This window comes from Lacerta agilis, chromosome 3 (genome assembly GCF_009819535.1).
Source record: "Lacerta agilis isolate rLacAgi1 chromosome 3, rLacAgi1.pri, whole genome shotgun sequence".
Classification (NCBI taxonomy): domain Eukaryota; kingdom Metazoa; phylum Chordata; class Lepidosauria; order Squamata; family Lacertidae; genus Lacerta; species Lacerta agilis.
This window is the reverse complement of record NC_046314.1, coordinates 35,250,004-35,272,971: the sequence shown is the minus strand read 5'-3', so window position 1 is coordinate 35,272,971 and position 22,968 is coordinate 35,250,004. Positions and strand designations below refer to the sequence as shown.

At 40.3% G+C, this 22,968-nt stretch overlaps 1 protein-coding gene across 1 annotated transcript in view; it reads right to left on the bottom strand.

The window, feature by feature from the left end:
• RIMS1 (regulating synaptic membrane exocytosis 1) overlaps window positions 1-22,968 on the bottom strand; it is a 239,085-nt gene that overhangs the window by 27,620 nt on the left and 188,497 nt on the right. Inside the window, 4 exon segments of the mRNA XM_033143233.1 lie at window positions 502-737; window positions 14,492-14,658; window positions 18,702-18,745; window positions 18,748-18,813. Of these exon segments, the coding sequence (XP_032999124.1) occupies window positions 502-737; window positions 14,492-14,658; window positions 18,702-18,745; window positions 18,748-18,813 (513 nt within the window).

Here is a 22,968-nt window from a genome sequence, read left to right as displayed (position 1 = left end):
CAAGAAAGAACATGGCCATTAAAAGCAAGTCATGTAGCATCATGCTACACTCTAATTAACTCACTTCACTAAGCCTATTTTTCAGGGTTTTAAAGGGGGGGGGGAATAAAGAAAGGAGTCAGCATTAGTTAATCTCAAAATCAATACCTTTCTTCTTCTGCTTTAACCCATACAATATGATGCATTTAAAATTGTGTAGGTGTTGTGAATGGCTTCTTTCAGGTCATGATTATAGATTGCAGGTGACAGAGCCTAGTGTTGTAACATTTATCCCATAACGCAGGAGAAGCCAATATGGTGCACTCCAGGTGTTGATGGCCAGGTGTAGTACAATAACATCTTGGAGGGCACCACCTTGGCTGCCCCTGCTACCGTGTTTCTCTGATAGCACACACAAAAAGCCTTCCACATCTGGAAACAGGTTTTTTCCTGGACATCTAAACACTAATCTCGTTTCACATGTACACAGAGCCACATTCTTACTGTCCATACTCCACTCACCTGTTTGGCTAAGCTGGGATGTGCTTCTGCTTCTTCGAGATACCATGGCAACCACTTTGGCACTAAGGCTGGACCGTCTTTTCTTCCCACCTGTTCCAACCGTACCAACTGCAGTGTCTGATTGACTCCCATCGTTATGTTCCAGCTTATACACCTCTCCACTCACACTTGTGCTCTTTGTGATGATTCTCCCTGAAGTTCCCATCCGTCTGCCTTGCATTTTAGGAGTAAACGTACTAGATTTACAAAGTAAAAACATACATGTACATTTGAATTATGCTTGTGTTTATAACAAGATCTTCAAATCTAAAAAAACAAACAAATCCCAACACATCATAGTAAAACTGACTCCTTCCCCAATATAAAATATTGCTAAGTAGATAGATAGATTTATTTATTGTCATTGTCCGTATATACACAGTATACACAACAACGAAAATCAGACACCCAAAGACCGGATTTACCATACACATTGAAAGTATACTTTCAAGTTATTTGATACGCAAGTACATGACTATATTCAAATTCCTGAAACTCATGGGTTTTCCTCCCTGTTTCTAACTGAAACTGATGTTTGACTTCCAACTTCTCATTTTAACTCTGTTCTGTATTTGGTCACAGAATCTGAATGCTAGTGCACTTGCTAGTGCTTTAAGAATCGATGGAATTTTACCCATTCAAAATGAAGGATACTAGAGCGCAGTCTAAGTAATAATCACGTTCCTAGGATTTACACAAAAATATACTTATGGTCATAGAAAATAAAAGAACAAAGACATGTACCCACTCGATATATATTCTAATCAAAACAATCCTTGCTATAAAATGCAATGCAACAGGGTAAATATTCCTCATTGATGTAAATGGTTCTGATGAAAAACCGAGGTTTCACTGCACATGGTGATCTATTTACAAAAGATTAGTTGATCTATTTATGATTTTCAAAACAAAAACCACAAAAAGTATCCTGCATTAAATCATCATTAAATATATAAATTATGTGTTGTTCCTCCCCCCCACCCCCAAGAAAAGCTTCTGTGTTTCATAGCATTAGCTTGCCGAAGATAGCTGGGCTAGTGGGAAGCAGCAGGAGTACAATTAATATGTTCTTATTTCCTGTAGAATTTCTCATGCCAAAAGCAAAGTGTGTGTGTGTGTGTGTAGATAATTTTATTTGGATTTCTCTTTCATTCCGCATTTACAGCTTGAAACTGGCAATAACGCTAAAAGCAAAATTAAATAAAACAAGTAGAGCCCTGCAATAAAATGCATCCCTGACAAACATGCTACTTGAGCCTGTGGCTAAGTGATATGCAAAATAGAAGTAAGCATTAAAGACCAGAATTCCTGCTCTTACTTGGGTCTTCTTTCATCTGCTTTTTTTTGCTAGTTTTTTAGAAGTTTTTGAACATTTGCAACTGCAATCTGTATGCAAGTCAATGGCACATGACTTCTGCATGAAATTGACTGCACTGCCCAAACCTGTGCCCCAGGGACATTATTTTGGTGTGGCCAATGCAGCAAAAACAATGCAGGAGGCAGCAGTTACGAGTTTCCAGTCTCTGCAGCCACAGCAGGCATTGTGATTTGCCAGTGGTTTGATCCCCAGAAGCGTACTCCACTGTCTCTTGAAACGGATGGATGCCAACAACAGTTTGGCCTGGGAGGAACTCTGAGAGGGTAATATAAGTAGTCTTACTATGGTCTGAACTATAACAGCAGTGCTACAGAGAGAAAGCAACTCTTTCAGCACAGGCCTCTAAGCAGAGGCAAATTTAGGAAAGTGCAACTGGTTTGGTTGCACTGGGTGCTCAGCCTCGGGCATGTATGATTTAGAATGGAGAGCATTAACTACACTGTGAGGTTAGTAATTACTACTCTCTGAGCCCAACACACAATGTGGGATCAAAATAAATGGATGCCAGCAGAGGATTGTTATAAGCTATCTCAACCTCAACATAACCTTCAGCCTGCAATCACTGGCAGAGGAACAGGAGTATGGGGGGAGCGCACCGTCCCCGGCAGCGCGACCCCAGTAGGGTGCCATCACGGCTGCCCCCCCCGCCTACGCTGGGTGCCATGCCCCTGCAGGTGGTGTGCCCTGCCCCCAGGACGCACGGCAGCCCCGCCCCTGCCTGCTCTCCGCCCTCCGGTGCCGGAGTATGAAGCTCCGCCACTGCCTGCAATAGGGGATGGCAATACCTCTGGGCCACATTGCAGGGCTCTGGTTTACCAGAGACTGGCCTGCAGTATTCTGTGTGAACTAGAGTGCAAGGCTGCCATCAGTTACTCTCTTTCAGTCACAGCCTCTTCCAACCTACAATATCAGGACAGTGAAGTGCAGTTGCTTTGGAATTAGCATTAGCAATGGTCGTGTAGTTTGTGTGTGCATACGATTCACACAAAATAACTGAATTAGAAATAGCATGACTTCTTCTCTTTGCCACTACCTTTTGATTTTCTTAGGGGGCAGAGTTGACACACTGGTGCCCAGGCCCAGTAACATTAAAATCCTGCATTTCTCCATTGATTTCTGTGGGTAGCTCCCACTTCTATCCCTGGGGACATTTTAAAATTGGGTGAATCAAGAAGTGACCCTTCCAGACATTTCCTCCATACCCTTTCTATCCCTCCCCCCAAGTTGTTCCTTCTTAGCCTTTCAACATTCCATTCCACTGAGTTATTATGAAGCTGTTCAATCAACCATCACTCCTCTCGGCTGATAAGATTTCTCTTGCAGATATTTTTGCTGATATCTCTCCCTTGTGCATGGATCGTGTAATTTTGGCTATACAAGTCTGAGCATGGGGAGCCCTGAATTGGCATTAGTATATAGAATTGTTTGCAACTTGCTTATTAAAACACTCAGATACAGGGTCAGGATTCGCTATGCCCCATCTGCATAACCCTGCCCATTAAATGCTAACCCACAATTAACATGGTTTACAGCACTGAGAGAAGATGTTTGTGTTTAAGCTCTGGCAAGCACACTTCCAAGAGCAGGAAGCCTAAGAGCTGTGGGGCAGTCACTATATGTCTCGCTTTATGGTACAAACATACCAGGCCAATCAGATGGTACAGTCAAAAGAACATTTGCAGATGACAAATGGGCTGTGAGGCATTTACTCTGTGGCTTATGCAGGCGTTTGGTCAAAGCAAAACACATTTTAATGCTGCAACACTGAAGTGAAGTGTCCTAGAGACTCATCTCCAGCTAGAGGAAGTGTTGCCACATAAAATGTGTTACAATAATCTGGCCTTGAGGTTAGAAAGACATGAATGATGGGTACTAAGTCTGGCTGAAACAAAAACGATTCCAGCCTTTTCACCAGACAGCTAGTGAAAAGTGAGACTATTAACCATAGGAAACAGCTTCCAGGGACAGTGATGAATCAAAATGAGTTTGAGGCTGCACACCTGAAGCATCAGGGAGGGCTGAAATATCCCCTCTTATGGATGTCTCTATCCCTTTGAAGTCACAGTAGCTGCCAATTATCACCACAGCTATCTTGTCTGGGTTCAGCATCAATGAGCTTCCCAACATCTTATATCTCACCAAGGTGAGTTAGTGGTTAAGCACTGTGATTGCAGGGCTTGGGTTGAATCAGAATGGCAGGCAGATCAAGACCCACAGACTGTTGAATTAAATGCTGAATTATGTTTTTGACACTGTGGTGTCATTTCTGTGGGACTCGAGCATTCATGAAACTGCTACTGAGTTGTTTCACACATTCTTGGCAGGAAGATGGAAAAGTCTGCTTACTTTCTCAGTGTTTCCTTGGGTGTCAACAGCAGTGGACCTCAGGGAACCAGCTTCTTCATCCAACCCATTTAAAGTGTGTATGATAGGGCTGCAGTGTGAGGTCACACAAAGACAACAAACATCTGTATGCTGATCACACAGCTGCGCCTCCTGCTTAAGCCAAAATACAGGGTGCTATTCGAAGCACACTTATCTTGAAAAGTATTGCTGGGATAAGCAGAATTAGCTTGGAGGGGATGGAATCATCAGTTTAATGTCCAGATTCCTTCATTTAACTGGTATGTGAACGATACTCCCTGAAAACAACTGTACAGCTCTGAAATATTATCTAGCCTTAACCCTAGATTTTTTGGTAAGTAAACAAAATTAGTATGCAACCACTACCATTGGCAATGACAATGTCATTTTATTTTTCTAATGAAATGACTGTTTGAAACCAAGGACAATTTCATCGAGAACATCTTATTTCATCTTGCATACATAAATCTGAACACCCCAAGGAACTGTCCCACATTGCCAAATGGATAATTCTACTAGATGAAATTATAAAGGATCAGAACATCCAACATCTATAGCCATTATTACCACATATATCTGCCCATAAGAAGTTCACTACTAAGATCAGTATGGGTTACTCCTACACGTGTACAGGACTGCAACCTTAATTTTGTAAGTAAATGGAACAGGAGGAGCTGCATCTTGCCAGTTATAAATTCTGCTCAATTCAAAGTGTCTGTGTACAACTAGGGATTTTTTTTTTTTGGGGGGGGGGGGGATTTCATTCTGTTTCCACTTTAATGCTAACCTATCTTATCCACATTTTCCAAAACAATATTTGAATTGAAAAACAGGCGTTCTTTGAAATTCACTCTCCTCCCAGTTTTGTGTTGCAGTTCTCCAGCCAAATAATGTGTACAAAATTATGTATATTAGGGGAAATTGAGCATAAAAATCCATATATTAGTGCCATATATAAATGGAACAACATATAAAATAATTGTAATAGGCGAAATAGTTTCCAAAAAATATGTGTATCAGGCAAAATTGGCTTATATGGACATGCTATGAAATCTTGAAATAAATAGGGATGCAGAGCTGTCATTATTGGTGGACTACAGGTAAAATTAGATGATTCTGAAGAAATCATGTTACTTCATGCTGTTTTATCCCAGTATAATTTCAACTGTAGTGATTTATTTTGAAACGAAAACCACTGAGATGACAATTAACAGGAAAAAAATCCTCATTTAAGGGGAACATGAAGAGGTTGCCCTCAAAGAACACCTCATACAGGTGTTATTGTTTTGGGAGGGACACAAGGACTCCTGACACATGTAGTGCACCAAGGTTACAATGATCATAGTAAGGTGCCCTGGGAAACTACATTTCCCAGGATCCCAGGAGCCATTTTTGAAAAGGTGGATTTTAAAAATAAAGTTTATGATACGTCATAGGAATCTGCCATTCCAAGAAAAAGAGATGGCAGTACTGTTGGTTACATATAATCCCTTGTGCCTACTTAAACTAGGTATCTGCATTAGAATTGGGTTTTTGTTTCCTGAAACTTTCTAAAGCAGCCTCTCATGCCACACTGCGAATGACTGAAAATCAGAAGACTCTTGAAAGTTGTTTGTGAAACTTATGGATATCTGAAGTTCAAAAATGAAAAAAATGAAAAACTCCCACTGGGAAGGCCCAAGCTCTTGAAACAGTCTAAAATAGATCTTCGAATTCTGCCTCATGGATTTTTGTCCTGCTTGCAGGCCATGTCCTTCTCAGCAAAGGAACACGGCCAAATTCGGTGGTACTTTCCGCAAGTGAGTTTTCACACAAGGAAAAACTTCTCTATTCCCTTCTCTAATCCATAATTCCATGGACTAATGATTTAATAATCCAAGGTCTCAAAAATTCCCTGGAGGCTTTTCAGGGAGTGCAGAGGGGCTGCCATTAGACAGAAAAGATGAAAGCCCCACCCCACGGTGGTTTGGATCCCAGATGCCAAGATCGTATATGAAAGCACTGATTTTCAAGTTAAACTTCACTACCATTTTCTTAATGCCTCACTTCAGTAGTGTGAACCCAATTAATTGGAACAAGTTAAAAGGGCATTCTCTAATCATTAAATGGTATTAAATTAGGCAACATGCAAAAACAATATAATTAAATCGCTTTGAAATTATCAAGGTCACATTTAGAAATGAAGGTCCATCATACACACACACACACACAAGCATAATCATATTGATGATTGCATTAATTTGATTTAATTAATGTCATAGTTTGTAACCATTTTTTGACTCTGTGGAGTTGTACATAAAATGATCACAAAACCGAAATATAATTAAACAATTTCGTAGATACTTATCAGCTATTTTCTACAGAAACTCACCTATGTACTCTATGAAAATACATCTTACTCCGTAATCAAGGTAGTCACAATCGCCTCTGAAATAGTAAATTTTAGTGCGCTTTTTCAGGAGTGTTCATCTTTTAGCAAGAGAAATCTTTTTTCAATAGCAGGCCAACTCCTATTCCATATAGTAAGGAATCAGCAGCATCTTAATAATCCAGGATCTTCCTTGCTGTCAATATATAGGGTTCAATGACTCTAGTCTTTAGACAGAATCACACTGACTTGTGCCAGAGCTAGTTGGAATGCTTCTGCCTTCTCTGTCAAATACAGAATCACATACTAATTCTGAGCCCCTATGGAGTTCTTTACAAGGAGATTGCTCATGAATGCTAATAACTTGAGAGTATGTAACACTCCTGGACTAAAGGAAAAGATAATCACTTCCCTTTAATGAGGAACATAATATTTCTAAAAATAAACTATCCACTGCTATTCAAAGTGTGCCACACTGAAGTGCTACCTCAGATCATCTACAGTTGGCCATTCTGTCAGCAGTACAAAAACTCTGGAGCTAGGACAAATAATCAGCCAGGCAAGGTTGTGGTTCTTTGCAAATATGCTTGGTGATAAGCCCCATTCAAGTCAGCAGAAGCTATTTCTGAGTAAACATGCATTGTCTTAGAATGTAACTATGATGTAAAACCAAACTGAATGCTTCAGTAGACTAAATGTGATATGATTCACAAAAGCTTGCTGCCTGTCGATTCCAACACTTGCCATTGCATTCATGTCTACAACTCTAACAAGTCAAGTGCTGGGCATCTAATAATAAAATCTTCTCATTAGTAGGTGCTCAGTCTTGTTGGTCTAGGGACATAGTGAGCAACTTGAGATCAGCACCATGGACCAGTGTACCAAATACGTATGGCATATTCTGAGCTGGTGACCTACATTCATGGTAATGAACATGGCAGATGCCAAATGATGATGCTGCTGCTGCTGTTCTAAGACAATATGATGGTGATGATGATGATGATGAAATTGTTGGCTTCACATGTGGAATCATAGAATTGTAGAGTTAGAATGGACCCCAAGGGTCATCTGACTAGATGCAATCTCCTGCAATGCATTATTGACTCATAGTTAATGGTAACAGACAAGGAGCCCCATGCAAAGTCTGCTGTGGGCAGGTTAGTCCTCCAGGCCCTGCAAGCTACCCACTTCTCAGAACTTATCTTTGGGCAAAGCAAGATTGAGGCAGCAAGGACTCTCACACCCAAACAGTGTATCTTTTCCCACCAAGGACTGCAACTACAAGTCGCAGAATCCCCAGTGGAAAACAAATACGGTCTGCTCCATGTCCACAGAGAAAAAAGCCGTGGAGGTAAGCATTGAAGCTGCCTTATACCAGACATAGGCAAACTCGGCCCTACAGATGTTTTGGGACTATAACTCCCATCATCCCTAGCTAACAGGACAAGTGGTCAGGGGTGATGGGAACTGTCATCTCAAAACATCTGGAGGGCCGGGTTTGCCTGCCTTATACCAAGCCATACTACTGCCCATGAAGCGCCACATAGTCTACACTGGTAGCAGTTTTCTATTTCCCAGGCCAGGACTCAAACCTGGGGCTTTTTGCATACAAAACATGCGCTCTACTGCTGAATGACAGCTCTTTTGTTAGAGGGAACGGGGGAGGTGGTGATGGGTGCCTTGTGAGCAACCTCAAGCCTCAGGTGTACAGCAGGAATATTCAGAGAGGCTTGATCCACATCTGCATAGAAAGCAAAGAATGTAACACACTGTTTGCTCAAAAGAAAATCACGGACAGTTGTGCTTTTGGAACCCAAAGGCTTAAGTAAATTCACTGGGAAGTTGCTGTGGGAAGGCAACTTTTGTAAGATACCCAGCAGCACATGCCTTGCAGCTTCGACAAATGCTACTGTTAATTGTCAGTTGTCTTCATAATGCAAGCCTTTATGCAATGCCTGGGATTAATTAGTTAAGTTGAATGATGTTCACGGAACTAATTCAAAAAATCCCTGAACTATGCCATTTATATAAGTGGGTCTATTCTGAGTAGAATGTAGTTCTACATTTAAATAATAATAATAAACTGTTGACAATAATGCAGAACTGGCTCACCAGGTAGGGCGGAGCAGGTTTGTTAGCTTCTCAGCAGGTGCATCACGGTTGCTTAATAGGAGGGGGAAGGTGGCAGGGAGGTTGACATTGTGCAAACACATCAGCAGGAGTACCAGATTGGCTCCACCGTTGCCTTTGCACTGTGCCAGCCTCCTCATCGCCTTGTCTCGCCTCTCTCCATCCTATTAAGCAACAGTGACCCACCTGCTGGAAAGCTAAAAGAGTGCTTCCCCTCTCCCCTCTCCCCACTGCAAACTGCTTCTGCAATCACCTCTAGATAATGAGTACTATTTAAACTACACATTGTACTGCTTTTAGAAACTCACTTTCTGCTTTAATTACTGGTGGGGGAAATCCATTTGTATGAATGTGAGGCAAAAGAAAAGTCTGCAATATGGGAAACCTAACAGTTCCTTGTTAGTAAGAAAGTGTGCATAGTAAAATCCCCATTTATGCACATCTCTAATGAGATGCAAAGGCAGAATTTGATGACGAGCCATGGAAAAATCTGTAGTCTGCCAGACACATGCTTTGTGATAACCAGAGCTAAGTCATCCTTTTATGTCTCAAAAGCAAGCCTGAACATCTAGGCGACAACCACTGCAAATTCTCTTGCTGACCTTAAACAGAAGGTGAACCCAAAAGTAAATTACCCTAAGCATTCCTTTGTTTAGTTTTAGGAGAACAAAACTTGGGCAGCAGCAAAATGCCTGTAGAAGGATGCTGCATTTCTCAGCTGTTTTCATGCCTTCAGTTTCCAAACAGGATAAAGAGCACCAAGTACGCAAGTTTCCGAATGAGTTATCCTGCATGTAAATGCACTGGGCATGGAAATGGCGGAAAGGACCCCCAGGACCCCCCAAAGTGTGCAGAAAAATTGAGTTTGGCTTAAAAGGGGTGGGAAGTCACGATGGGTGTACAGGTGAAAGCCCCCTGCTACTGGGACTGGCAGTTAGGCTGAAAGAAAGCCAGAGATTTGCTACTAGGGTGGAATCTAGACACATATTTAAAAAGTTGTGAAAATGCATTTTTAAAAAAGTTTTGAAAAATATATTGGATATGCCATAGCTCACCATTGCCATCCAGTGTCACATGTGTATAATGCACTTTACAACACACTTAAAACTTTTTATTTGCAGCTGCATAGCTGAGTCCTAGGTTTCCTCCAGCCTAGGGCCCAAAACTACCCCTTTCTAAGAGGGTGGTTACCAGATTAAATCCCCGCCCTCTCTCCTGCAAACTGTGCCAGGGCCTCACAAGTCTACACTCATAATTTTGTAGTATTTTTTTTTTTTTTTAGAATGCAATGGAATTCTAGCATTTTTCCTAGCTACAATAACAGCATCTGATGCTGGTCATTAATCCCAACCAGCCATGTTGCAAATTATGTATGTGCATGCAAGGAAATATCCTGGGATCATTCATTTAAAAATATGAACTTAATTTCTGAACTAGCTCATCTGTATCCTTGCAGTAAGATCTATTCTCTAAATTAAATCAGTCACCTGGGAATGACACTTGCAAAACAATATAGATGGAATAGTGAAAGGGCAGCTAACGTTTCTGTGTGGATAAGACTTACGTTTCTGCCTCTAATGACCTTGTAGAATTTTCTCCTGAAATTTAGGATACCTAGATGTAATTGTAACTGAAAGTGACCACTATGAATTCAAAATGGTTAGCCAGGAGGAAAACTAGGACACATCACACAATGAAGATCTCTTCTCCTTGTTCTTATTTGAGATAATAACCTAGCACGTCATAGGCTAGGAAATCTAAAGCATTTAATTCTCCTAAAGTATTAAATACTCCTATAATTAAAATAGCAAGGACGAGGATTGCGGGAATAAATATACAAGGGAAGGAAGCTAACTTTTACCTCACATCAGCAACAGTATGCCTTCTCCTTTTCTTTTCTTCCATATTCATTTTTTTTCCTCTGTGCCCCGTCTCGCCATCTAATTCCCATGATATCCTTCTTTCTTTTTTGCAGCTCTCTAAGGACTTTGACCTTTTCCATAGTCAAAACATGCAAGCATGCAAAATTAAATGTAAATAACTGAAAATAAAAATAAGGAACTACAGGCACTAGCTCTACATTCACACATGATTTTAGAGCACTACAAAGCAAGCAAGAAAAAAAGAAACAACCAACTTTGGATTTTAAAAAACAAACAAACAAACAAACCCAAATGCAACTTAAACAAGAACATAGACTCCAGCTGGCTATTATTTTCTGTTTCAGGGCTTCATTCTATGAGAACTGATTTATTATTGCCATGCAATGTTCTCCACCTTTAACAATTAACTGAACAAGAACCTTTAATTAAGCCATTCACCCTGTCCTGTTGAACAGGGACAATTCAAGCGTGCTTACATTTCTCAGAAGCAGAGCAAGAATCATAAATCTGAAGCTACTGGTTGCTTTGTATGTTTGTTTTTAAGTTAACAGCTCACTATCAGCTGTGCTAACTTGGCTGTCCTTACAGATATGAACTTTTGTGATTGCAAAGTTAGATGAGTCTGCTAGGAATTCATTAACCAAAACCATTTTAAAATTATAACTCAGTAACAATAATGAATGCCTGATCTTTGCAGGGCTATTGTTTTAAAATGATTTTATGTGACTCACATATTTCTTGAATAAAATGTAAAAACCTTGAGAAGTAATTAAATATGCAAATGTTCTATTATTTTTTATTTTATTTTATTTTTAAAAGCAGGGGAAAGTAAAATGTCCGTTCTTTATTACAACTTATATTCAAGGCTTATTCAACCTCTTTCCTATCCTAAAGAAGAATATTGCAAGGAAACTCTTTAACACTTTTATTAGGTTTCTAAAAAGGAACGAAATACACCCTTTGATCTTATAATCACTTAAGCAGTCCCAGGCTATGAATTACACTCCACTTTCACATGATTGATGCATATGAAACCTTAGTGTGTGAGGGAAGGGCCTTAGCTCAATGGCAGAGCATCTGGCTTGAATACAGAAGGTCTCAGGTTCAGCTCCCAGCATATTCAGGTTAGGCTGCTGCCTGAAAACCTGGAGTGATTGTCAATCAGTTTAGACAATACTGAGGACCACTGGTCTGCTTCCATATAAGGCAGCATCCTATGCTTCTGTGCTCTGAAGTAAGCGAGATGCAGGCTTCAGCAAAATAGGCTGTTATCATTGGCTGTGACATTTATAAAAATTGATGGGGTGCAACACCTGAGGAACTAGCTTGGCCTCATAGCCCACTGCATTGAACAGGTTTATGTACCATCCTAAATCTACAGGATGCTGCAACCGAATGGATGGATCACTGCTATAAGGAAGAGGCGGGCTGGGAGATGGTTGGCCATATCTATCTACCGGTAGTACCTGCTGGAGTCATATCAGTTACAATATGTACGCTAACATGCTGCTATGCCATTTTCTCAGCTGTTTGAGCTCTGTCACCAGGCATGTACATTTTAACAGGAAAATCAAAACTCATGAAAATTTGGCTCATCTCTACCAAGAGTCTCCCTCCCCAAATTTGAGGCAGAAGGTAGTAGTGGAAGGAAAATAGTCTCTGCTTCCCTTCCCCAGTGGGACACACAAAGACAGGTTACCTATAGCCACTGCCACTTACTGGAGATCCAAGAGCTCCCAGTACTTGCATGTTGTCTCTACCTACTTGCTGAGCTTCTCTAATGTTGCTGAAACCTAGAGGTCATCAGATTTATTTATTTTTTCCATATTTATATACCTCCTCTCTAAAATGAGTTTTGGGACAGCTCACGAAGGGGGGGAAAAGATGAAAGCTTTCAATAAACTGCTATTGCCTCCCATCACTCACTCCATGGCAGTGATACTGCAGGAGCTGTTAGCTCAAAGGCGTAGGACAGCCCTTCCCAACATGGTACGCTCTAGATGTTTTGGACTATGATCAACCTCAGCCAGCATGGCCAATGGTTAGGGATGATGGGAGTTGCAGTCCCCAACACACTGAGGATGCTTGGTGTTGGACATTATACTATCAATTAATACTAACTTATAGCTGTGCTATAATGCAGGCTTGGAAATAATGGGCATGTTGGACATTGAAACCCTAAATAAAGAGGAAATTTTGCTACTGGCTTAAATTTGGGGATGACAGAGCTCTGTCTTTTAAATGAACTCATTGCAGCTAAAGTGGAAGGTATGGCCAGATCATGCTGCAAATCTAAAAACTGAGCCAACTGGTCAACTTTTGTCAGAGATGGGATTCCAGCCTATCCCATCAGATTGCTCAAGCTCTCTGGTAACATTCAGTCTCTACTCCCACCTGGTCCCCAAAACGAAAAACCAAACACCATTTTGTCATTAAAAAGTGCCAGAGGGTGGGATTTTTTTTGGGATGTTTTCAATACGTTCTGAGATAATGATTTGCAATTGCTGCTACCTGGAAAATCCCTGAAAAGCTGGTAAAGTTAGGAGATAGAAGGCTACAATCTTAACTAACAAATGTTGGAGTGTTGGCAATATATTTTGTAATAACAACAAAACATTTAGCTTCATGTTAAAAGCAAAACAAAAACATGTTAACCTGAACTTACGATGCTCCTAAAATGACAGAGGAACTAGGCATTAATAAAGCAAAAGGATTTTGACCCTACAATATTTTATTTATTTATTTCATTAAAATTTATATACCACTTGATTGTAGAAAAAAACACAAAGCAGTGGCAAACATATGGCATGCAGAACAAAATTTATACTTGTTGCAACTATTCTTCTACAAATATGACTGTATACTGTTGCAGGATCCCAGGCAACTGCATACATTGCTTCTGTTCAATCCAACCTTTTCAATCACTACTATGGGAGCACAAAAAGGAAGGCAGCCTAGGACACCTTTAAATGTTACCCTGGTCACGTAGGACATTCTTTTTTCCATGCCTGGCTCTTGTGCGGATGGGATAATGTTTGAAAGAACCAGCCTCACATAGAGAACTCAAGTGTGCAGTTCCCGGCTGGGAGGAGGGGAGGAGAAGACACACCCCACCGACTCTCTGCTAGTGTGGTGGGATCATTTAAGCACTACTTCAACCACATGGCAGTCACTCACGGGAAAGTGGGTCCCATGCAACCATGGTTAGATTTAAAGATTTACAAAGACACATCAAGAAAAGGGCACTATCTAAGAAGTTCATACTGCATGTGCACAAATATTCCATAGGGTTAACTGGCTGCAATACAGTTACACTTCCCTTGTGGAACTATAGGGCCCCATTGATTATGTTACGAGGAAAGGCTTGAAATTTTAATGAGATATATGAAACGCCTTTCAAAGAAAATGTTGATATTTCAAAGCATTCCTGAAACTTTGATTTCCATATCAGTTCAGAGGTGAAGTCCACTGAATTCAATGGGGCTTACTCCCTGGTAAAGTGTGGTTTTGGCTTGCAGCCTTGGTTTCATAAAGCTTTTGAGACTGCAAGCTCCTGTACCCAACAATATTTAATTTACTCTTCATAATAAATGATTGTATGACTATGACTTTGCAATAAATGATTCTGTTAAAGTTCTGATTTTTAAGCTGACCCACTATTGATAGCTGCTCAGATTTTGTTTTGCTGCTTCAGCATTCATAATCCAAAGTTTGAATTTCCTTTTTTCCTTCCACTCCCCTCCCCTGCAACTAGCAATTGCTGTTTGTATATGCATGTAAAGAATCAACTATTTGAAATATCTATATATGTCCACATTGCGAACTCACCTGATTCTGCCCCTCGGGCGCTCTGATTGCTCTGACATAAAGCTTGTGCTGCTGAGACGTGAGGCACTGCTGGCACGGGAAATGGCTGACACATCACTGACATCACTATCTGATGATTTGGCAGAGACGTTATCACAACTTCTGTACTGATCTGCTTGTATGTTATACTAAAGAGTTTAAAAGAGAAAGTGTGAGTTCTCTTGACACAGTGTTGGGGGGAAGCTTCATGATGTTACAAATCATTATACTGTTGTGACACTGGTAAACTTCAGGAAATTTCTATTATTATTATTATTATTATTACTACTACTACTGAAAGAAACCCCCAAAAGAACATTTTATTTTGCTAGACCAGTACAGGGAATAGTTCTCAGAAGTCAAATATAAAAAATGGCTCAGGGGCCAGTTTTCCTCAATAGTAATAATAATAATAATAATAATAATAATAATAATAATAATAATAATAATAAATGGCCTCACTTATAACTGATTTCAGTTCTAAGTAGTTCTATACCAGCCTTCCCAAACCTGATGAGCTCCAGCTTCCCATCAGTCTCATCATGGCTACGCTAGCTGAGTTGTAGTCCAAATCATCTGGAGGGCCCCAGCTTGGTGAAGGCTCTCTAAAGTTGCCACAAATAAACAAGAAACCAACTACTGGTTAGCATTGTGTCACAAGGAGACTCACAAGATGATATTACCATTCTCATTTTCAGCATTGGCCTGGTGGCATTCTTTTTTTAATTTCTGTTGACAACAGTAGCATTTTAGCATGTTGACAACCTTCAAAGGCCATATTAATTGAAGATATAAAACTGAGGGGTTGATAAGTGATGATGACACCTGCTTTATGTTACACCCCATAAAGAAGCTTCTAGGTAGACATTTAGCATGCCTGGATACCCACAACCCTGGGAGGAGCTTTGCTGGTCCCTGTACTGTTCCTAACATTTGATGGCTCCTTATGGGGAATACAAATGGCTATTCCTGCCTATACCGTCACAAAACAGTGTACTACACCAGTACTGGCAGTTACTACTTACTAGCACAAATGTTCATAATGTGTACAAAGTTCAATACAGCTGAAAGAGCATTTCAGACCTTAATATCCTATTGATCCCTGCAATTGGTAGGAGAGGGTCTCCTGCAGATGCCATCTTATCAGGAGGTCCATTCCATATCATGTTGGAATCAGGCCTTTAGCGCAGTAACTCATTGGAATTCTCAGTTGGTGCTGATAACACCAAGGTTACAGGTTCAATCCCATATGGGACAGCTGCATATTCCTGCATGGCAAGGGGTTGGACTAGATGACCCTCAGGGTCCCTTCCAGCTCTATAATTCTATGATTCATTCTATGAATTCCCTCCTGCTACATATTAGAGAGGTGTCATCTCTACTGTCCTTTCACTGTTCCCCAAAGACCATCCCCTTCCAAGAAGGCTTTTAAGTAGATATCTTTATCCCAGTCCACATATGTACTGGAATTATTTTTAACTTACTGGTTTTTTTAAAAAAAAATATTCTTATTGTTTTTTTTTAAAAAAACGTTTCTATTGTTTTTATATATGGAATTATTTTAAATGGTTTATATGTGGAACAGTTCTTAACTGTTCTTATGCTTTTCTTGCTTTATGGATGCTTTTGCTTTATTTTAGAATTGTGTATTTTATTGTTGTAACCCACCCCGGAACTTTACGGTAACGGAAAGTTATTTAATTAGGTAAATAACCTAATTAAATAAATAAGCATAATGGCAGTTTCAACATTGTTAACAATGGCGGCTATTACAGGGATTTTAGCCCTCAAATTATAATAGCCAGCCACATTTGAAACTGAAGCAACCTGTTCAAAGAGTATTCTCTTGAGTTGAAATGTATTGGAAATATTTAGATGGAATAAGCTTTCATATGCTCATAGATGTCTTTTGCTACTTTTTATATCAGGTTTCCTCCCCTTTTGTTGAACTTATCTCATAAGCTATGAAACAAAAATCTTAACAATGGCTATGGTAAGTTAAACAAAGGTGTGGGCTTCCAAAGAGGAGCTCGCACATTGCTCCTTCCTGGTCTTTTTAAACCCCTGTACTGTGCTGAGCTAAATCAAGGTTTGGCTTAGCATAACATCCAAACCTGGGCTCATGGTTGACCTCTCTCTTCACTAGCCCAGCCGCTGTAGCCAAGAGATTCCGGGATAATGTACATATGTGCATAGAAAGCATCACAAATATTAAATACAGTAGTAATAACATAAATAATACCCAGGCCACTAAATACAGATATATCGGAGCAGTGAGGAAGTATAGTACAAAAGTTCTCCACCCTGGCGTATATTTAAAAATGTTGCTTCCCCCAAAATCTCCAGCTTATAATGGTTTTCAAGATGGAGTGCAAGAACTATTATGCAGACATAATTAGATCAGCCTCACTATGTGCCAGACAGATTTCAGAATGAACCCAGGGTACCACTGTTTAAAGTCTCCAATCTAAGCCTAAACTAAAATGGGGAACACCTTTTCATAAAGTCTCCAAGCCCCTGTGAAGAGGGACTCTCTTTTGGCAATATTTTTGGAGTAAATATGCACACAGGGAGAACTTATCCATTATACAGGAGCAGGTGGAAAGGCACGTTCTCCAGCGTTATTATCAAGGCAACTAGATGTTGCTCCATTTTGTGACATTATACTGTGAGAGGCAATTAAAGTATCCTCAGAGTGCAGGAGAACAGGAAACATTTGCTTTGGCAATGCAGGGATATACTGAATTCTTCCCAGTAAGGTAACTGTTGTTTTGCTTGCCCTCAGCAATGATACTGCAAGCAAAATTTGATTGGCTATGTAGTGTCTTGATGTTATCGTCCACGCTCCATGATCCCTGGTTGGCTAGCGGGGGGAGAAATGACTCTAGAGAAGCAACAACAGGAATAATGAAGTGAATGAAAAAATCAAGGAAAAGCTAAGTCTGTCTTTCACGGGAGGGCCATTTACAACCCTCCCAACCTTTTCAGCTTGGATTTTTTCAGGGTTGAAAATCTGGTGCAGCCCTCCTAGGTAGCACAACTTAACTTCTGCACTAGCTGCAAGCTGGAGACGCATACCATTATTTATTGTGCATGCAGTTTCATATTTCCAAACAAAAATATCCACTTTTAACAAGCCCTCTCACTGGTTCAGAGTAGCAAAAATGGTGCTCCCCAGATGTTTGGACCCCTGCTCCCATCAGCCCCAGCCAACTTGGCTAATGGTCAGGGAGCTGTAATCCAAACATCTGGAAGGTACCATGTTTGCCGCTAGCTCAGTGTGTTCCAAACACCTTCAGATCCTTCAAGCTATTCTATTTGCCTTGGGTTCTTTATACTTTATCTAAAAATCATGTTTGCAGTTTGGCAGCTTTAATCGGGCCATACATGGAAATGGGCATGTCTGGTGCAGTCACACACTGGCGTACCACCTCAAACATGACTGATAAGAACCTGGAATCATCCTGAGAAGTCTGTTATTGTATACATATTCTACAGTAGAAGGAGTGAAGGTTCCTGCCTGAATGCAAGCCCAGCATCAAGGCAAACTACAGTCCATGTTAGATGTAGTTTTGCATACAACCTAAACTAGTACAGTACAGGGAGCAAGCTATAGAAACAGTAGTAACCATACTGGGGCAATGTCTCTCAAAGTTTCCACCCCTCTCAGTTTGCTCATCTCTGCTGTCCTGATTAAGAATTGTCACTTTTCATTGGTAGGCTTGCTTTTCTTAAAAAAGAAGAAGAAAGAAACCCCCCATGAACACTGAAATCTTAAATTTAATAATCTAGTAAACATTTATAAATCAGATCAACCATTCTAAGCTTTGTTCTGTATCTTCAAGAGGCAAGACTCTTATTCCAATTATACCAAATATCTACCTAAGATAAAAACATCAAACACAAATATGCAAATAACTCTTGCCACTTTCTTGTGAAGTCAGGAAAGCCCCCCTGGGGTGATTCTACAGTTCCCATTACATAGGAATAAAGACAACTGTAGCAAGACAACTGTTTCAGAAGCTTCTGATGCGCTGTAAAAACTGAATGGATAAAATTATGCCCCCAAAATAAAGTTAGTATTTGTAGTGACTTCAAGTCTTCCTAGAAACTTTTGTGTTAGATTGTATTTTAAATCAAGGTTTCTCCTTCCCCTTTCCAATAAAGTATTATATTTTAACACTAACTTTACCTTAGTATATTGCTCACGTTCAAGTTCTTGACTAGAACCAGACTCTGTGTCTGGTTATAACGGTGCATTTTCATTTTCATCTGTCTCGTTCGTTCCTCCACTACTAAATTTGCTGTAAAAACACATAATGGAAGCCTATTAAAAAGAGACGAAAACTTTTAAGAAATAAACGGTTTGCATGCAACTTAGACCTTATTTCAACTTGAACAAGAAGTATTCAAACAACAAAAAGAAGCACTGTGTGTACACAAGACACAGGCATGCTAATTAATATAATGGTTTGCCTGCAAATATTTGTATGATACAATTCCAAATTTGTTACATAATTATAGGTGGTACAATAGAAAAGAACATTTGCTTGTTTAAAGCTGATAAATCTTGGCATTACAGTAGACCCCGCAAATTATGCAGGGGATACATTATGGGGATAGAGCATAAAGCCAAAATTGTGTATAATCAAATCACATTGGGTGCAATGGCGGGTGGGATTGGCAAGTTTTCCTCCCAGATGCCCACCCACTTTCTATTTATTTATAAATAAATGAATAAATATAATAAAGCTGAACGTGCACACGTTAATGTGTGTAGGTTGCGAGTATACTGTGTCTGTAGAACTGTAGCATTCAATCATCTTAACATTAACATAACTATACTTCGCTATCCTATTCAAATAACACTATGCAATACTTGCAAGTGTGATAGATGTGGGTTCAGACAATCATTGTACTGGCTTCTATACAACTAACTGGCTAAGGCAGCAGTCTTAGTCTATGCTAAAGTCTGAAAAAAGCATTTTTACACCTCACACTTAAACCCTTCGTAAGAGAAGCTGGCATTCCAGAAAGCAAAGCCAAGCTGTGGCTGGTATTCAGCTAAGTTGAAATTAATGAATCTAACTAAAGGTAAAGGGTAAAGGGGGATCCCTGACCATTAGGTCCAGTCGGGTTGTGGCGCTCATCTCACTTTACTGGCCGAGGGAGCCGGCGTTTGTCCACAGACAGTTTTTCTGGGTCATGTGGCCAGCATGACTAAGCCGCTTCTGGCAAACCAGAGCAGCGCATGGAAATGCCGTTTACCTTCCCACCGGAGCGGTACCTATTTATCTACTTGCACTTTGACGTGCTTTCGAACTGTGCTAGATTGGCAGGAGCAGGGACCGAGCAACGGGAGCTCACCCCGTCATGGGGATTCGAACTGCCGACCTTCTGATCGGCAAGCCTAGGCTCAGTGGTTTAGACCACAGCGCCACCCGCGTCCCTGGATCTAACTTAGGCATGTTTAAATAATTTAAGTGTCACCTCTGACTAACAGTTGAATACCATCCTGTACGTAGCCTCTTCAAACTTTGATTTGAGTATTTGATCTACAGTTATTACATCACTCACTAATTGGGCCTGAGTGACACTCACTCACTCACAAGGCTATCAAAATTGATAAGCTATTTCTCAAAACAGCTAGACTCTTGAAATATGGTGCACACACAGCCTGATGTAATCTACATCTCCCTACAAAACTGGTGACTCAATGTATACCCCAAAATGTTTTAAACCACTCATGTACCATATACAGGCAAGGTACTCCGATTACTCAAAGAGTCTGAGGGGGACGTTAGTGTACCACTCTCAGAAAAAAAGGGGGCTCAAAGTATATCCCTCAGGTGATTCAGGAAGCAGACATATAAAAATACACGAGGTCCAATTTTCATTTAAGAGTCTGTCTGGATTTTTTCTCATAAAGGTTGCCTACAATTGTGTATTTTGATTTCAGAGGTTACAGATTCACCCATTGTGATAAACTAATTGATTTTACCACAACAAATAAGAGCATTATCTGAGCAAATCACATTATTTTCTGTTACAATGATATACAAAAAGATGTTTTATTAAGGAGATACACAATGCAAATGTGGCAAAATCTAACCTTAGTAGTTACATTTCTCTCTCTCTCTCTTCAATAATGTTTTAATTTGGTAAAGTATATAAAGTTATTTAAACTACAGCATGCCACCAATAAATCAATGAGCAATATTAAAGAATAGCACATATTTAGCTTTAAATTTAATATTGCCTAATTTTCCACATTCTTAGTCACAAAACCATGCTTTTAGTTGCAAAACTCCATTTAGTAAACAGAACAAATGAAACAGTGCCTCAAAACATTAATCTACTTTCTCAGATTCATGTCCCCTCTCTCATACAAACCCAACTTTAACTGGAAAATGCCCCAAGAAACATATTTAGATTGCTAACTATATAGTTACTTGTGCTGAAGTCTCAATGAAACTACATGGTGCCGTCTGTACCAGATCTGAAACATTGAAGTGTATTACATGTGCAGCATGTTATGGTGTTTTGTTTTGTTTTGTTTTTTAAACTTTTTCTGTCTCTGTTATTGTTATGTGAGCTGCTAATATTACTTTTCTGCATACTGCACTGTTCAATCATATGGAAAAACAGCATGCAATTGAAATAAATTAAAGAATTGTAGGCTATTCTATATGCCTCTTTATTACCTACAAATGCAATGATCTTCAGACTGCAGATTCCAATATGAATGCATTTATATGAAATAATGTGAGTTTATTAACTGAATTGTAGATTTGTGTATTATGAACAGTCTTTCAAATCCCTTTCAGGAAGCTTGATCAACAAGGTATATTTGTATAGAGCATAGGGTGAACAAACCTGCAGCCAATGGTGCAGTCCCCAACCTCATTTTATATGGCCCCAGAACTTTCCGGAGTTGCTCTGCTCTTCTATCCAAGAGGAATGGAGCCTGTTTCTAACTTTTCACATCCTCCTTAAGTTCCTGGTTTTTAGAAGTGCTTTCCTCTTTGTGCAAAATTGCAGAAAATTGGAAAGAAGCGGTATTAAATTTAATAAAAATAAATTGATGGGTTTTAACTAACCTTTCCCTGGTTGTATGACTTTGCAAAAATAAGTCATTGTCCCCCAACTCATGAGAACACATTAGGGTGTTCTGCCTTGTATATGTGTACGTGTAGCACATTAAATCTACTTCCACTTGCTTTTTAGACGAAAAAAAAAAAGATTCATTGGCCTGATGGACTTGAAGAAAACCTAAGTACCGTATTTTCCGGTGTATAGGACAACTGGGTGTATAAGACGACCCCCAACTTTTCCAGTTAAAATATAGGAGTTTGAGATATACTCGACTGCAGATTCTCTACCTGGCGTATAAGATGAACCCCCGACTTTTGAGAAGATTTTCCTGGATTAAAAAGTAGTCTTATACGGCAGAATATACAGTATGTTTATATGAGAGTAATTTTGTCAACCCAGGTGGGCTTACTTCTGTGTAGAGCTCCAAAGGGTTAGGAACTGGTTAAAACTGAGTAAGAGTGATCTTTATTCTCTATGAATTTAATCTTATTAGAAGAGGAGGAGGAGTTTGGATTTTGATATCCCGCTTTTCACTACCTGAAGGAGTCTCAAAGCGGCTAACATTCTCCTTTCCCTTCCTCCCCCACAACAAACACTCTGTGAGGTGAGTGGGGCTGAGAGACTTCAGAGAAGTGTGACTAGCCAAGGTCACCCAGCAGCTGCATGTGGAGGAGCGGAGACACGAACCTGATTGCCCAGATTACGAGTCTACTGCTCTTAACCACTACACCACACTGGCTCTCAATACACTTTTGTCTCTTGCTATGTCCACCAATGGCATTGTGGCCCCAACCAATTACCCCTGAAGATATGGGGGCCTGATAGGAAAAACAAAATAGCCCATCCCTGCTAGAGAGTAACCATGCTCATTTTCAACATGAAAAATAACCTATCTGCCATTCAATAACTGATTTAGTGTGTTCCCCAACCAGTTCAAATAGTCCTAGCTATGTGGCTAAACTGTCAGAAATCCCATCTTGGTGTGGCGAGCAAGAGTAGCCTGTTAGCAGTGGCGGAGCTTCAAGCTCCGGCGGGGCGCGGGGCGCGGAGAAACAGGTGAGGGTGTGGCTGGTGTGCGTCCTGGGGGTTGTGGTGTGCCTCCCACCGGGGCGTTAGTGCACCGCCCGCAGGGCATGGTATGTCCTGGGGGCGTGGTGTGCGCTATAGGGGGTGGCACCAGCATAGGGGGGACAGCCATGATGGCACCCCACCGGGATCGTGCCGCCGTGGGCAGTGCACTCCCCCTGCACCCCTGTTCCTCCACCAGTGCCTGTTAGATGATTAGTATGGGAATCATTACAGGCATGCATAGCAAGCACAAAACAAAACTGGTTGTAGAGTTGGATAGGTGAATTGGCAAAGGA